We start from the raw sequence: 17,558 nt of genomic DNA, 5'->3' as shown, positions 1-17,558 counted from the left end.
GAAAATAAAATTCAAAAGTATATTTAAAATATAATAAGATAAAGTATATTTACAAAATGGATCTTAACTTTTAACATTTAACAAAAAGAAAATATGTAAGATTTCGTTGAAAATAAAGCATAAGTGAAACCATTTACCTAAAAAGAAATGATATTGAAATGGACTATGATTTCTATGTACTAAGATAATAGATTATTGGTATATAAGCTTTTCTTTAATATTAACTTTGTACTAGCTATGTTATGAAACGTGGAGGCTTCTCTCCAACTGTATCTAACGATAACTAGCAAACATATAATAATTTTACAATGATATTATACTTTCAAGTACAAAATAATAAACAGAACAGAATTAAAATCATGAAAAATAGAACTGACAATAAAAACATTATACAGCAATAATAGGCAATGTATATCTTTCTTTTTATATGTGTATATAAATCAGTACGTTTGTTATTGATCTTTATGAATCTTGTTCAGTCACAACCTCATTGGATTCATTGGCATCATTTTCAACTTCGTTGGATACATTTTTTGTATCACCATTGGTCTCTTCTTCATTAGCCGTCGATGAGATTGTCTCCGATTCCTTGCTGTTCTCTTCAACTTCATTATTTCCATTACCCAATTTAATCTCTGCACTGCTTGTTACAATTGAATCATCAGTCGTTTTTAAAAACTTCTCTAATTCATCTATTTCATTTGCCATATCAAATTGATCATAATCCTATAATAAAAAAATACTATAATAATTTGACTTAAAACATAACCTATATTTTTACAAAAATTTTTATAAATTTCAATCATATTCAAGATATTTTAATGAAAACATCTACTTTATTATTGATTTTTTATTCTTCTTTAATAAATATTGGTGGAGAAGTTATAAATTAATTAATTTTGATATTTATAATTAATTTGACATTTAAAAAAGTGAGGTTATAAAAAAAGTTGCATTATAAAAGAAGTTGTGGAATAATAGTTTTTTTTGCAATTGTACAAATACTTAAAGTGTCATGGATAAATTTAGTAAGTAATGATTCATCAAGTGTTCAAGATATAAAATGATCTAGGACAATCAGTCTTTGTGAAGTCTCATTTAAAATAGATACAAACCCCACAATAAGCGGAATCATTAAAAAGTTGTGGCGGTAAAGGATGCCTCGGATTGGCATCTCCTACGGTGGCCCCCAACGATGTGGAATTATTCTGCATAAAATCCTTGTGTTCCTCATTACCGGGTTCGGCAATATCCAACACTTCGTACTTGATATTTTTCGATTCGAGTATCATAAGTACTCGTTGTTGTCGCTTCTTCACCTAAATCAACAAAAAAATCATTATCTCACATATTTAGTATTATTATTGTTGTTTGAAAATCGTTTCTTACCTCCTTGTTACCCGAAATACCGCTAACGTATACTTTTACGACCATTTTTGCGGGAGCCGCTATTGGAAAACTAAATAAAACCGACACTGTTTAGTAATACTGTTATTTGACAGGTCGAAGGCAGTGTGCCACACCTTGGAGGGGCCACGGCCAAAATGTTCCTGTCGAACGACTGTTGGCAAAGACCCAACCGAAACCGAGCCGCGCGATTGAGCACTAAACTTTCAAACGACTGCAACGAATGTGAAATGAGGAATTTTGATGCGGTCGGTTGAAAAATAACGAACAAATGGAACGAGTGAGTAAGTATGTGTTTATTTCAAGTCTATATAGACTTGTATTGAACCAACATATGTGTTATTTACCTTTTATTTTTGAAATAGATACTTTGGATAACGATATGAGTCAAGTATGTTTTTTTTACCTATATGTATCTAATAAACAAAACTTGATACTTTTATTGATAGCTTTAAATATGTACAGGGTGTTTCAAAATTTTTAACTACTTTGCTTCCTTTGCGTCTTTTCTTTTATTATTTACAACAAAAATAAGATGGTGTTAAAAATTAGGAAGTAGATAAGGATAATAATAATAACTCTATTTGTCATCACTTCAATAACAACTGTTGATAAAATTGTATTTAATAAAAATAGTACGACGGAAATTAGTGATACCTAATCTAAATTGAATCATTAAATTTGTCTAAATCACTTGAGTTATCTCCAAATAATAAAGCTAAAACTAACTGATATACACTCAGCGGCATAAAAAACGCATCACCTAAAATGATGACCAGTTTCAAACTGCAATAACTTTTGAACTTTTTGAATGCCTTTAAGTATTGTAGAAGTTGGTCAGGGAGTGGTTTTGGTGGAAAATGAACTCAGCACTCGTTATGCTGCTCGTTTTCTTGGCGCAAATTGAAAAGTGGTTTTACTTATCGCAAGACAAAAACTCATACTACATCACGCTGGACGAAGCAGAACCAGAAAGGTACTGTAAAAGCAAACGGTTCATAACTAAGCCACACCACGCTATGACAGTGCCAGAGAACAGTATTTCAACGGCAAAATAGGACTCTGGCCTTTTGTTTATAAAGCACCTGCAAAAAGAAACAGCAAGAACCGGGCAAGATGAACAATGATGACCAAAAAAATCGAATCTATAGCAGAATGCAAAAAGATGATTATCGATAACGTTTTACCAGTCATTAGAACCAAGACAATTTGTGTTCAACAAGATAATGCAAAACAGCATTCTTATAAAAACGATGCAGAATTGCTGGCCGAAGTATCAAGAGATGGATGGTGTATTAAATTCAAATCACAGCCACCGAATAGTCCTGATTAGAATGTTTTAGACCTTGGTTTCTTCAATGCTATTCAGTCTTGTCATCTTTGACGCATTAACTAAAGCAATATTAGATAACGTATTCTTGACACTACAAAAGTGCATGGCGTCAACCATAAGGACCTATACAAGGAGGCAACAACTATAAAATTGAGCACATGAATAAAGAAAAATTTCGCCATTGAAACAGCTGAATTGTGTTTAAATGTGTAAAATTTTCATTAATGTATGTGTTAATGTATTGTAATTTTACAAATACAATCAAGCAGTTTTCAAAGTTTTGTATACCATAATTTAGGACAAAGGGAGTAACAATTTTTGTTTTATGCTTGATAAAGCGAATCATAGTCGCATTAAAATATACCAGATTTTAATAAATATTAATAATGATCGGAACAAAATTATTTTACATTATAAAATATTAATCAAATAATAAAAGGAAGAACAAAAAAACTGATAAAAATAGACAGAATATAATATTAAGTACAATAACGCATATTTTATTACACATTTTTTTTTAAATTCTAAATATCAGGAAAACTATTAAAGTAGACATATGACATACTTATCATTAATTAAAGGGAACTTGAAGAGCAATTCAACTAGCACACAACAAGTAGGCTATTCCATTTAAAAAACTTAAGAAAAAGCTATTTGAAAAACATCAAAAGTAACTGAGCTTTTTAAACAGCCTGTGTATTTTATCTAATATCTTTGAATACTATCATCTATCTACTGTCTCTCACGTAGTTTCAAGACAAAATCGGAAAAATGTCATTTTTAAATAGATCCTGTAATGGGCACATTTTGGAAGAACAATTGAATATCTCAGGAACTATGAACGCTGTGAAATAGTAACATATACGGTTGTATAAACAAATCTAGTTGTATTCATAATATGATAAAATATACAGACAGTTCCATTTAAAAATGTACTCTCCGTTACGCTTAAATGGTGAACTAAGTGAAAATAATTTTACGTAACAGAAAGTCATGAGTCAAACAACTTTTGTATCGACCGCCGGGATACTAATAATTCACCCTGTATAAGATCTTGATAGCAGAATATACACGCTGTAGAAGTCCACTAATATGTCTCCTGAATCTCAGGGTTTTCGCAGTGGGCATAGTATAACTACTGCCCTCATTAAAGTTATTGATGATATTAGGTATGCCTGCGACAACAGATGTGTTACTGTGCTAGTACTGCTCGATTTCAGCAAGGCTTTTGATTCTGTTGACCACAGCCTTCTTTTAGCGTCTCATTCTGCCTACGGATTCATTCCCCCCTGTGTTTCTTGGTTTCAATCCTACCTTTCCCATCGCTCCTTGTGCGTACGCGCTAATAACTCTTCAATTTCTTCTGCTTGTGCAATCAAATGTGGTGTTCCTCAGGACAGTGTATTGGGTCCGTTACTTTTTTCTTTGTTCGTTCATAGTGTTACTAATTATATCTCGTGTAATTATCATTTGTATGCTGACGACCTCCAGATATATACTACTACAACTGTTGCTGAATTTCCGGCAGCTATTGTGCGACTTAATAACGATCTATCTAACGTCTTGAACTGATCTCGGAGATACGGACTTAAGTTGAACTCAGTTAAAACGCAAGCTATTGTGTTTGGAACTCGTCAATTACTTGGTAAGATTAATCCATCTACCTGCAGTGATCTGATGCTGGATGGTAATGGCATACGGTTTTCTAACATAGTTAAAAATCATGGAGTCCTTATGGATTCTGCACTGTCTTGGAAACTGCAAATTCAACATGTTTGCAGAAAAGTCTATGCTTGCTTCCACTCTTTAAAAAGACTTCGCTGCTCTCTTCCTCCTGTGGTGCGTCGTAATCTTTGTTACTCACTTATATTTCCTCATTTCGACTATGCGGACGCGGTTTATCCCGATCTCTCGGTGCCTCTTCTGAGTAAATTGCAGCGGCTACAAAATAATTGTATCCGGTTCATATTTGACCTAAATAGATTTGAGCATGTAACGCCGTATTGCAATTACATTCAGATGTTAACCTGTTAGAGACGTAGATCCTTTCGTTTATTAACCATTTTATTTAAAATTTTTCATAACTGCACCCCAAAGTACTTATCAGATAGGTTCCAGCAATTATCAACTCATGAGCTTGCTACTCGTTCACGTTCTGATACTATTCTTACATTTCCCGTTCATAGCACTGAAATTTATCATAGATCATTTACAGTACAGTCGATTGCGCTGTGGAATGGACTGCCTTCTGAAATTCGCAATATTTCTAGAATTACTAATTTTAGACTTGTTTTAAAGAGCCACTGGCCACTTCAACTGGCTGTTTCCTGATTCTTTGCTCTTTGTCTTTTTTCCTCTCTTCAACTGCTCTCACTTGTTGGTAACTGATATCCGGCAGATTCTTTTGGTTTCTTTTAGCCAATCTCTATCTCTCTTTTCGTTTCTTGCTTAATCTTATTTGGTGATATCTAATTATCACTACTTGCCATATTCAGTAAATATTATTTTTATTTGTTCTGTTGGGTCATTTGGCAGAGATCGCCTTCTGAGATTTGCTGATCCTGCTTACTGTTTAAGTTAAGTGTATCTTATGTAATTTTGTATTTTTATCTGTGGCAATAAATGGTAAATAATAATAAAATAGCGTAAATGGCAAATGACAGTTGTTTCACTAATATGTCGCTATGATCTTTCCAAGTGACTGTTACTGAACCATTCAGCAGCCTCTTTCAGAGCACAAGCTACAGCTATTCTGACCAGGTTCCACTTTCTATGTAGGTTGATGACACAAGCTTAGGACTTTTTTAAGCGCCAAACTAACATTTTTGGTTACTCCAATTATAATAACATTGTTTTGCAATTACTCTGTTTTATTGAATCTCATGAATACACATTGAACTAAAGAACACAAAACATCTAAATACATATTTTATAGACGAGACAAGCAAAGACAGGTATTTGATAATTAAAGTCTAATTTAAAATGAAATTATTTTAAAGTTCAATAATGACAAGTGTTTATAATGATTAATTTGTTTTCAATATCTTCGTCTTTTAGCTTGATAATCGCGATCATTAGACCATTGACCACGACCTCTATGACCTCGTCCGCCACCCATATTCGGTCCATCGTCTCTAGAATCATAATTTCTGTAATCACCAGATCCCATAAAAGGTTTATTATCAGAAGAATTTGAACCCATATCATTTCGGTTATTGAAATTTTCTTCTTGGCTATTAAGCATATTATCCAATTGTTGAGCTTGCATAAATAAACTGTTTTCTTGTTGGCGACGTCTCATCTCTTCTTCTTGGTGTATGATCCTCGATTGTAATTCTTCTTCTTGCCGTCGCATTTGTTCTTCTGTACGTCGTCGATTTTCTTCTGCTTGTTGTTCGCGAATTTCCCACTCGCGTTTTTGTCGGTCCATATCCATTTCTCTGTCGCGTAATTGTTTACGTAACATTGCAGTTTCGTGTTCGTATCGAGCAAATTCCATTTGAGCAACAAGTTTTTCTTGTTCGATTTCATTTTCTTTTTTTAACGCTAATAATTTCTGTTGGTAAAGGTCGTTTAATTGTTTCCAATGCATTCCGTATTCTTCTTCGAAACTGTTTGGTGCTCCAAATCGTGGCCCCACGTTTCTTTGTTTGAAGAATTCGGGATTTTTTTTAACGAATTTTTCCGAGTATCCGTCGCAATCGTCTTGAGGTTCGTAAGCTTCGACGATGACAGGGCGTAAATTTGCGGTTAAAAAGAAACAATCTTCAGTGCATTTTCGAATTGCTAATTGTGCAGATGGTTTTCGTGCAAATTCGACGACTCCTTCTCCAATTGATTTTCCCCGATCATCGGCTATAACGACACATCGTTCGATTTCTCCAAAAATTGAAAATGCAGCTTGTAATAACTCGTTTGTGACATATTCGTCTAAGTTTTTAACTCGAACGCTTGCACTAAACGGTGCAAATCGAACTTTTAATGATCGATTTTTAATTGATTTCCCGTTTAAATCATTTTTAGCTTTTTCTGCGTTAAAATGATAATCAAGTTTGATAAACCCGAAGTTTTTTTCTTTATTTATAAATAAATCACGAGTCTCGCCATATTCGTTAAATAATTCTTGTAATTCGGATTCTTCCAACTCGTTTGGAATATTTCCTACATATAAACGATTTCTATTTGAGAATTTTTTCTCTGTCGAATCTATGGCGGGTAAATCAAAAGAAGGGCCACTTATTTCGTTTAATCGTTCATACATAATCCTTTCGGAGAGTGGCCTATGATCTCCTTGCCCACCAGAACCGCCTTTTTGAAATCTACCACCACCTTTTCTATCGAAATCTTTTCCTTGATTTTGGTTTTGCCGTCGATTCTGGAAACGGCCACCTCGTCCTCCTCGCCCACCACCCCCAGAACCTCCTCCGCCGCCACCACCACCTTGGTGATGAAAAGCTTGCGGTTTACGTTCTTCGCTTTGTTGTTGATCAACATTTTCAGTTGAACTTTCCACTTTAGCACCAGTCGTATCGGCCGACATGATTTATTAACTAAAAACGATTCAAATTAGTGAGAATTGACTTAAAATGGGAAAATAATTCGGGTTTGATTTAAAAAAGTTTTGGACTTACCGTGGCTTGTTGGATGAAGTGGCGTCAAAATGGCGTGTTATTAACCGAATAACGCTTTGGTTTGGGCGGCGAATTCATGAACTAAAATAATTAGGGTTAAGAATAACTAACATTTATTTAAAACATTAAAATGATAAATCATTATTCACCATTGAAAATATCGTTGAATATTATTTAACACAAATTAGAAATTGTTAGTTTTACAGCGTAAAATAAAAAATTAATTCTTAAATTAGTTCGGATTAAGAATAACAGATGGCGCTTTAATAAATTGTCAAATTCAAATAGCAAAAAATTTCAAAAAACGTCAATTTAATTCAATTTTTTAGGAGTTTCTAAAGGTTTGATATTAAAATTCCATTTTTCGTATGATTTAAGCAGAAATTAATTAATTTTCGTAGAAAAACGACGTTTTATAAAATTGACATTTAATTTTGACAAATTGTTGTGAAGTTGGTTACAGTTAGTAATATTGAATTTGTGTCACATTCAAACTTTATTCAAAAATTTATTTAAACAATAAATTTATTGAATTAATTTCGATAGTCGTAGACAAAGTATAGTATTCTAGTCATATATAATGAGCTATTATTCACTCAGGTTAATTATGCCACTTGCTACGCGCGTGACATAAACTTAACCTTAGTAAATAATAGCCCTCATTATAATACGTTCATATAATATAATATACTATTAATGAACAAAAAAAACTATAGACTTAAAAATAATCAAACTTTAATTTTTCTTAAAAAGAACACACTTAGTATTAATTATTATCATTAATATAAAAAGTTAGTCAAAAAACAACCATGACGACGGTGACGGTGATGCCTTCCTTATACAAGCAGTAACGTGAATAGTGAAACGATGATTAGAGTCAAACACCACCCCCAAATTTCTTGCCTCCGGAGACACAACCAGTCGCTCAATGAGACATTGACGTTATGAGATGGTAAATCGCTAAAGGTAAGTAACTATATTGTTGATTTGGTTGCATTAAGAGTTAGTGCCATTTTGACGGAGTACTCCGAGAGTGCTAAAAGATCTGCGTTTAATTTTGTACATGACAAGGCAGTGTGCTCTCTTCGAAAAGTTAAATACAGCTGAATATTATCAGTATACATCTGTACTGACGAATGTTGAACGCATTTGGGCAGTTGAGAGGTGTATAGAGTAAATAGTAGCGGAGCTAACGAAGATACTTGAGACACAACAGCCTCCACGGGTAAGGGAGCCGAACATTCCTTATCCAATCTTACCTGAACTCTGCCAGATAAGAAGTTGTTTATAAGAGACACTGCCGAATCAGATATACCAACATAATGCAAGATGGATAACAGTATTCGGTGGTTGACTTTGTCAAAAGCTTTGCTGTAATCTAGGAGCACTATCACTCCACTCTGACCATCATCGTGAGCCTTCAAGAGATCATCAGTGACGTTTAATGACACAACTATAACTGCTTCTAAGACATTGGAAAGAACTGGAAGAATACTGAAAGGACGTAGGTCCTCGAAATTCATCACTTATTTAGGTAAGAGTTTTATAACAGCAGACTTTCAGGCATCAAGAAATAATAAAATAACGAGTGTTTGAATTTCAACTGATTCTGCGAAGCTGTTATTTTTTTTGCCGCTCTACTTATCTTTACAACACACAAAATACAGTTTGATATGAGATTGATTTCTTTAACTTTATACTATACTCTGTTTTTAAACCAGGAGGAGTAAACGCGAAAGTCAGATTTACACTAGGAAAAATCACCAGAAAATATCACTAGATATTTTGGCGGTAAATTTAAATTAATAATTATTATTATTTATTTATTTACTTATTATTGTATTTATTTTCGTTTGTTATCGTCAACACTAAACATACAAATTAACATTGAAGTTATGAGTGTATTAATTTCAAAATATAATAAAGAAGGGTTTAAGAACACAAAATTTACAATAATGACACGAAACTGTCGAATTGTCAATAACCTAACCTTCAAATTCAAAATTGCCTGTGTGTGAACCTTCCTCGCATTCAACCAATCACGTGCAAGGTCAATCTGGTGACAAATTTAAAATACTCCTCCTGGTTTAAAAACAGAGTATAATTGCCAAAGAAAACTTCAAGGTATAATTAATGTTTGTAAACAAAACTAACCTTACCTAACATTCCTTCACGCTATAATTGACATTACAAAAGAAAACTTCACGCTATAATTGCCATTACTAATTGCCAAAGAAAACTTCATGGTATAATTAATGTTTGTAAACAAAACTAACCTTACCTCACATTCCTTCACGCTATAATTGACATTACAAAAGAAAACTTCACGCTATAATTGCCATTACAAATTGCCAAAGAAAACTTCAAGGTATAATTAATGTTTGTAAACAGAACTAACCTTACCGAACATTCCTTCACGCTATAATTGACATTACAAAAGAAAACTTCACGCTATAATTGCCATTACTAATTGCCAAAGAAAACTTCATGGTATAATTAATGTTTGTAAACAAAACTAACCTTACCTCACATTCCTTCACGCTATAATTGACATAACAAAAGAAAACTTCACGCTATAATTGCCATTACTAATTGCCAAAGAAAACTTCAAGGTATAATTAATGTTTGTAAACAAAACTAACCTTACCTAACATTCAGCGTCTGAAGACACAGGGCTAAACCCGAAACTTAAAAATATACAACTTAGCGCTGAATAACAATTAAAACTAGAACTAACACTTGCACTAGAACTATACTCTGTTTTTAAACCAGGAGGAGTAAACGCGAAAGTCAGATTTACACTGGAAAAAATCACCAGAAAATATCACTAGATATTTTATACATTCTTTCTATATGTAAAAGTAATTACAATCTGCGGTCAATAGGCAGAGTCTAGATTGGCATCTGCCATCTGTTCAATTCAACCTAGAGTTGAGAACGACTAATAATTCCCTATATAACCATCCAACAAATAGATAACAGTCCAAGGTCAGAGATACATTCTTCATCTTTAAAAATTGCTTTATTCAAATTAAATTATCACATTTTAATATAAATAAAAAGTAAATTATCTACATTAAATTAATAAATCTAGTTATACTTCTAAAGATAATATAATTTCCCTTAACGCCTCTTTAGATTTATTTTCGCTAAATCTTTCCAAAGCTTTTAAAGCTTTTTGGCTAAACTCTTTTTGTAGTTGTCTCGTATCTTCTAAAGCGGAACTCTTCTTTATTTTTGTACAAATATACCCATAGTTTAATTCGTTTTCTTCGTAAACCATCTCTTCGATTTCGTTATAAAATTTCGGATCGTATTGTAAATGGAATAAAATCGGTGCACTGACTAAACTTATTTTTTGATTGTTGTAAGTGTTTTCGTATTCTCGTCCGGCTTGTAACGCCAAAGCTAAATTTCTTCCAAAAAGGTACCCGTTTTCAACAAATTTGTGTTCATGTTGTCCTAATTTTAAAACACCTTGGCATGATTTACCCAAAAGAGTCCCTCCAGATAACAAAGCATGTAATGTCCACTCTGATTTAGCATTCCCCATAACATTTTCGAATGGGATCGGATCGGTTCCGAATGATTCTTGAATTTCAATTGGTTTTAATGTTTTGTTGGGCCTAGCTGGTAAGGAGCGGTTTTGTTTATCTTTTGGACCAAGAAATTCTTCTTCGGCTAAATCTCTTAATGCTGATGACATTAATTCATTTAAAGAGTGGTTTTTCATACTTGCTAATTCATGGTAACTTTTGCTTAAAAGGTAATCGCCGCATAATAAAGCTATTTTGTTACCAAAATTCATATCTTCTGCGTGTTCCGTGTTTATAGTAACATTTATTATGCCTTTATGCAATAAATTGCTTGTTCTAATCATTTCTGTGACTTCAGCTAAAATTCTTTGATTATGTAAAATACCGGCGGTTACATCTTTATCAATTGCTCTAAATTTTTCGTGTTGACCGCCGGCTTTTGCTACTAAAAGTACAATTAATCCCCAAGAAGGGTTTTCTGTGTTCATTAATAAATCTCTAAATCAAAAAAAATAATTAATTTTATGTTAAGATCAATTTTTGGGGAAATTACTTAGCTATTGATAATAAAGGATGATTAGTCCCAAGTAGCTTTCTTAAATGCAAAGCTACATTAGCAACTTCATCACTTAATAACCATCTTAAATTTAAAAAAGAAGTTGGATAACCGATTACTTTCTCGGCTTCCGCCACTGATTTGTTCCAATTATTATGGTCAACTTTAAGCTTTTCATTAATCGAGGATAAAGTTGAAAGGTTTGCGCAACGTTTTGAATAATTAAAAGACGTGTGAATCGATTTTCTTAACGAATTCATTCTTGTATAAACGTATTTAACGAATTAATTGTAACATTCTATAAAAAAATCAATAAAAAGATTGCTTTTAGGTTAGAACATTAAAAAAAAATGAAAACTGAAACAATAGAAAAAAAATAATTGAACACGCAGTATACGAGCAAACTTAACCCTACTTTTTAAACCAAAGAAAAACTTACCTCGTGATTATTAATAAACCGGATAAAATTGAAAATATCAATAAAAATTCTTTTGGGAATATGTTCCAAATTGATTTTTCACACGATGTGAAGTGTTTTATCTCGATTATACGTAAACAAAACGTTACGTAACACAAAAACAAACCCTTTGATTGAAGTTTTTCGTTGAGGTTATGTGATTTTTCGTGTCAATAAAAATGAAAATTTGAAGTTTTTTTTTTGAAATTGTCTTTATTGATCGTTAGAGCCCGCGAAAGTGGTTAACGTTATAAAGAGATTTGCCGATTCCACTCGTTTATATAAGGTTAACCTTCAACCTGGGCTCTACGCTTCACCTTGCCTTAGAAATACCAACAAGGCTTTTATGGCATTGGAAAACCTGATCAATAAGATCAAGGAATACTAGGTCAGAGATCTTTCCTGAAAATGGAATTTATATTAATATGAAAATATTAAATTTTTTTGAATTTCAATTTTATTTTGGTTCAGGTCGAAGAGATTAATTACTTAATACGTTTTTAATTGTATGTTAAGAAAGCGAAAGTTCCTTTTACGAAGGATAAAGAACGCAATTTGAATTTGATTATTTTGGTTGAAATGAAGAGATTTTTGTTACAAATTTAATTTATTTTTATACAAATGTTACACAATTTTATTAAAATGGTCTAAGATTTCTATTTTTAACGATAACATTGCTTAAGATTTGTTCCCTAAAACAAATATACTTAAGCAATAATCTTAAGTTTGAGACATTGGCTTTGTTTAACAAGAAAACTTCACATGCAAATAATTTTTAAAGTTTCCTTTTTTTATTTAATAAATAAATATATAGAATTGTTTAGTAATGCTGAAAAACTTGAAAAATGTACAAAAAAATGAAGATTCTTATGAAATGAGTTGCATAATGTTTGTTATAGACTGGTTATTTTAGGAATTAAGGTTTTCCTCAAGAAATTGTACCTATATTTTATAAGGAAAATGTGATCCTAGATAAATAGTACTTGATTGAAATTGTTTTAGTACATATTGAGTTATATGCATACATCATTGGAAGTAATAAGTACTAATTCTACAAAATGTACAGAAACAGAATGCAGAGATGAGCATTATCCACCAAAGTTGTAACAAAGGAATAAACAGAAAATAAAGAATATCATAAAAAAAATAAGGCAAAAGTTGTTTAAAAAAAATCGTTCATGTTTTTGATGGCCAAATATAAAAAAAGATATATTTAGCTTAACATTAAAAATTGTTGCACAATATTTTATTAAATCACGTTTCATCATAACCAATATATGTGAAGCCGTATAGATGAATCCACATTGGCAAAAATCAAGGTTAATAAACAAATTCAAAACATTAAAAAAATGGTGCCATTGAGGAGACACGTTTAAAATGATCAAAACCTGTATTGGTTATTACCAAAAAATTAAATAATTTAGGCCAGAAAAAGTGGCGAAAAAGACTGCTTGTCATAATAAATAAACATATTCGATCAATAAGTATTTTTAGTTTTCTTAAGATGGGTCATCAGAGTACGATTTTGATAAACAGTTTTAGTAATCACCAGGTATAAAATAAAACCATTAACGCATACTGACACAGAGCAAATTCATCAACAAACTAAATAACTATTTACAGTAGTAGAATTGCAACCATCAATGATACAAAACACCTATTTGCTATTTACAACGGTTTGTTTTTAACCTTGATTATCTTCCATTTCATTACATCATGCGTTAGAGTATGTGTGACACAACAACTGTGCGGATTCCAGTTGATCCACATTCTATTGCGGAATTTTTGTGATGTTAGAAAATCATGATGTCTATCATATATAACCATATCTTACTGGAATATACTGACCGACTGAAGAGCAAAATGGCTTCAACAATTTTGATCATTTATTCTCCTCTCTAACACTGCTTGACTGCCTAAAAAATAATAGCATTTTAGGAACTGACATTATACATGAAAATCAGATACTTAGTTCTTTAATACACAGGATAAATGTATCGAAATTTAGTAATCAGACATAGTTCATTTATACATTCAAAATATTGGAGGGGTTGATGGTTAAGATCATAACATAAGATTTTTCTTGTAACTCATATTACAATTCATGTTATAAAATAGTTATATCTAGAAGAAAATCTGATAAAACTATAGATCAATTAGTTGTCAGAAGATTGCAATAGTAATATTGATGTATAACAAAAAAGATGTTACAATTCAGACCATTAGGCAAATGACGACCCACCATCTTACTTATACTACCAGTTTTATGTGTTTGTCCATAAATTGTTTTTTTTTTGAAGAATGTGTAGTTTTGAAATGCTCAATATGGTGATTCTGCAAAGATTAATCTGTTTCTAGATGAATTATAATTGGCATGAATGTGAATTGGCGTGTGTATAGGAAGCATGAATAGTAGTTATTGTAATGAAGTTTTATTTATTTTTAAGAGTGTTTTATCTGTTATCGTGCCAGCAACAGTGAAATTTATCTATACTACACCACTCTGAATTAAAATAACGGTTCTGTGACAGAATGCAATTTACAAATAGTTGTGCTTAAAACTTCTTGGCACTATGCCCAAATACGCAAAAACTCTTAATAAAACACATGGTATTATTATTCTATTTCAAACATATACTTTGGTTAACTTGTTTAAAAATAAAAAGGTGCTCAATAACTTGCACTTAGCTTTGTAGTGTTTCTAATTTTTACAAGCTTTTGATAACATATGATGCTTCATGACATAATGTGTAGTTTATACAGATAGTAAAAATGTGAAAAAAAGCGGAAGAAACACTATGCATACATTTTTGGATAAATTCTTGAAGAAAGCAATCAATGATTTTGGTACAAAATTTATTAGACAAAGAGGACTATTGTGTGTTATTAATTTATGGATAGTAACATGGAGGCTATTTCAAACACTGACATCTGTATGGTGCATATAAGCTAAGAATTACAATACAGGTGAGTCAGAAAATACCCACAGAAATTGTTAACGATTAACTCAGAAAAACTTCTAACAGTACTGGTATCAGATAAATGTATTTGTATGGTATAATTAGTTCCTATATACACAGTAGCATTTTTTGTTTCTAAGGAATCACCAAGAATATAATTTATATTAATATTTTCACCAAGAATCACAAAAATAGAAGATTGTTAACAGCTCAATACAGCTGATGTTATGGCAATTTATTTCATGTAATTTGCAGAAGTAAATGATTGACACATTTGAACAAAATTATTTCAAAAAGCCAAGAAATTATACTACTCACCAGCTCCTAACATCCTTTCATCAGCTTTTTTCACATCACCACATTTTGATACACACCAGAAGAATTGCAGAGAAATACATACTAAGGAAAAAATTATTTTCCTAAAATAACCATTTGCATAAAATTAAATTGCGTACAACCAAAAAACGTTAAAAAGAAATGAATTTTATAAAAAGAAGCAAAAATAAAATGCGTATCATTTCACGTTGAGCAATTAAGAGTACGTTATTTAAACTAAAACTAATAGTAGTACTAACACTAGAAAGTTTCTAGGTCTAGTGATAGTGTTACTATTAGTTCTAGTTTTAGTTTAATTAACACCGGCCGTGAAAGCCTTCGTACTTATAAGAATACGTATATTTACAAAATTTGCCAAATGTGAAAACTGAAAAATATTTGAATATTTATAACTCATTTTTTTAATTCTTATCCGATATTTTTAATAATATAATTTGTTTCAAAATATTAATTTTACCTGATTTTTACATTAAATTGTGTTTTATTAAAATTATTTTCAAATATTTTTGTTTTTGCTTATTTAAAAAAAATATAAATTTAGGACATTCTCATATTAACCTGTATATAAACACACAAAATTTAAACATCTTGCATGGCAACAATAATATTAGCCAAAGCAGTACGTGCAATAGACTGTGGTAAACAATTAAGCATCTCTAAAGCGGTAAAAGAATGTTCCCTTTGCAAAGCCTTAGTTTTTTCCAATCCAGGTCCCTTCATAACTTCCCTCCTCACCAAATCGAAATCAACGTCCTCAACGTTATCGATTCCCTTTTCAATTTCGGCATATAATCCAGGATCATATTGCAACTGGAACATTACTGGGGCCGAAACCAAACTAAACGATCCACTTGATCCATGGAGAAAAGGTTCTCGATCTAAACACGCTTGCCAAGCTAACGCTAAATGTTTTCCAAATAAATAACCTTTTTCTTGCATCTCTTCTGGATGTCCCGCTAACATTAATGTACCTTGACAAGCTTTTCCAAGTAAACTCCCCGCGTTTAAAACGTGACGCAGTGTCCATTCAGCTTGCGCATCACCCAATGCGTCACCTACAATCATTGGATCTATGTTATTCGAAGACACTTTATACTCGATAGTTTCTAAACGAGGTTTCGATGGTAAAGGGTTATTTTGTCGATCTCTTGGACCAACAAATTCCGCTTCACTTAAATCTCGCAACGCCGAACTAATGAGTTCGTTTAATTCTTGGTTTCTTAAGGCAGCTAATTCCGCGCAACAATTGCTTAGGAGGTAATCCCCGCTGAGTAACGCCATTTTATTTCCAAACATTAATTCACCAGATTTATCAACAACATCGGTTCCTGGTTGCATATTTATCATTCCTTTATGTACCAAGTGACTTGTTCTTATCATTTCGGTTACTTCAGCTAAAGCACGTTGACTGTACAATACTCCAGCTGCTTTATCTTGTTCTAAATCGGGAATATCCGAAGTGTGACCAGCTGCTTTTGATATTAAAAGAACTATTAATCCCCATGCTTGAGTATTGTTTTTACCATTGTAGATTAATCCCCTAAAAAGAAAATTTTGTTTTACTTTAGAGAATTATCTAAAAAAATTTAAATATCTAGAACGAAATTAACATTTTTTCTTTTCTAAAACGCCTTTCTATTTGTTTTACTTACTTTGCGGTTTTTAATAAAGGATGATTTGAACCAATCAATTTCCTTAAATGCAAAGCGATATTAGCAATTTCATCGCTAAGTAACCACCTTAAACTTAAAAAGGAAGTCGGATACCCCACGATTTTTTCTGCTTCGCTAACAGCCCGATTCCAATCGGGTTTCTTTCCGGAAGAAACAACATTTTGCGTCGACGATAAATCCCCGTATCTTCGATTCAAATTAACGCACACACTTGTACTTCTTAAAACACCGTATTTGAACACTTTAAAACCGCACTTGCTTAAATTCATCTCTTCGCTTGACTATTTTACTGTAGGAAACTAATTTTGCCGTACGTATCGAGGAAGTTTTTTATTTTTTAAACGGGGTTGAAAGTGTGTCAGAGAAAGTGGCCTTGATTCTTCGCGCCGTCGTCATCAACGTCGTTAATAAAACGTCTTCTACCTCAAGGAATACTTCTGTGTAACTTACCTTCGATTGAAATAATCGTTATTTTACTTTGTGTCGTCGATGTATTATTAAATGCTGATTGAAATGCGAATACACGTAGTTAATTAGCATTTTTTGTTTGTTTCTGATTGTGAATTGGTTTAAATTTTAAATGTAAAAGGTATTCATTTGAAAATAGATGGGAAATCCCTTCATCGCTATGATAAAATTACGTTTTCGGATCGTTTGATTAATATTTTG

The 17,558-nt window shown here is 32.0% G+C and overlaps 4 protein-coding genes across 5 annotated transcripts; all 4 read right to left on the bottom strand.

Annotated features, from left to right (window-relative positions):
- Positions 1–18: 18 nt before the first annotated feature.
- On the bottom strand, positions 19–2,067 carry LOC111427824 (SH3 domain-binding glutamic acid-rich protein homolog). Its single transcript, XM_023063145.2, has 3 exons — positions 1,390–2,067; positions 1,116–1,319; positions 19–726 (listed from the first exon to the last, which is right to left on the bottom strand). Exons 1-3 carry the CDS (start codon positions 1,432–1,434, stop codon positions 463–465), a joined length of 513 nt encoding a protein of 170 aa, XP_022918913.2. The 5' UTR covers positions 1,435–2,067; the 3' UTR covers positions 19–462.
- A 3,522-nt stretch (positions 2,068–5,589) lies between these two features.
- On the bottom strand, positions 5,590–7,452 carry LOC111427813 (hrp65 protein-like). The gene is made up of 2 exons (XM_023063132.2): positions 7,372–7,452; positions 5,590–7,290 (listed from the first exon to the last, which is right to left on the bottom strand). The coding sequence occupies exon 2, from the start codon at positions 7,278–7,280 to the stop codon at positions 5,778–5,780; it is 1,503 nt and encodes a 500-aa protein (XP_022918900.2). The 5' UTR covers positions 7,281–7,290; positions 7,372–7,452; the 3' UTR covers positions 5,590–5,777.
- Positions 7,453–10,371: 2,919 nt separating this feature from the next.
- LOC111427746 (all trans-polyprenyl-diphosphate synthase PDSS2-like) lies at positions 10,372–12,299 on the bottom strand. 2 transcript variants are annotated; one of them, XM_023063013.2, is made up of 3 exons: positions 11,903–12,299; positions 11,461–11,820; positions 10,372–11,405 (listed from the first exon to the last, which is right to left on the bottom strand). In XM_023063013.2, exons 2-3 carry the CDS (start codon positions 11,721–11,723, stop codon positions 10,466–10,468), a joined length of 1,203 nt encoding a protein of 400 aa, XP_022918781.1. In that variant the 5' UTR covers positions 11,724–11,820; positions 11,903–12,299; the 3' UTR covers positions 10,372–10,465. The 2 variants fall into 2 exon arrangements, with proteins under 2 accessions (XP_022918781.1, XP_022918780.1); XM_023063012.2 differs by having other exon boundaries at positions 11,461–11,761; positions 11,903–12,298.
- Positions 12,300–12,508: 209 nt separating this feature from the next.
- LOC111427745 (Decaprenyl diphosphate synthase subunit 2) lies at positions 12,509–17,327 on the bottom strand. The gene is made up of 2 exons (XM_023063010.2): positions 16,869–17,327; positions 12,509–16,756 (listed from the first exon to the last, which is right to left on the bottom strand). The coding sequence occupies exons 1-2, from the start codon at positions 17,156–17,158 to the stop codon at positions 15,796–15,798; spliced, it is 1,251 nt and encodes a 416-aa protein (XP_022918778.2). The 5' UTR covers positions 17,159–17,327; the 3' UTR covers positions 12,509–15,795.
- Between the last annotated feature and the right edge of the window lie 231 nt (positions 17,328–17,558).

This window comes from Onthophagus taurus, chromosome 6 (genome assembly GCF_036711975.1).
Source record: "Onthophagus taurus isolate NC chromosome 6, IU_Otau_3.0, whole genome shotgun sequence".
Lineage (NCBI taxonomy): Eukaryota > Metazoa > Arthropoda > Insecta > Coleoptera > Scarabaeidae > Onthophagus > Onthophagus taurus.
This window is presented reverse-complemented; position numbering and strand designations above follow the sequence as displayed.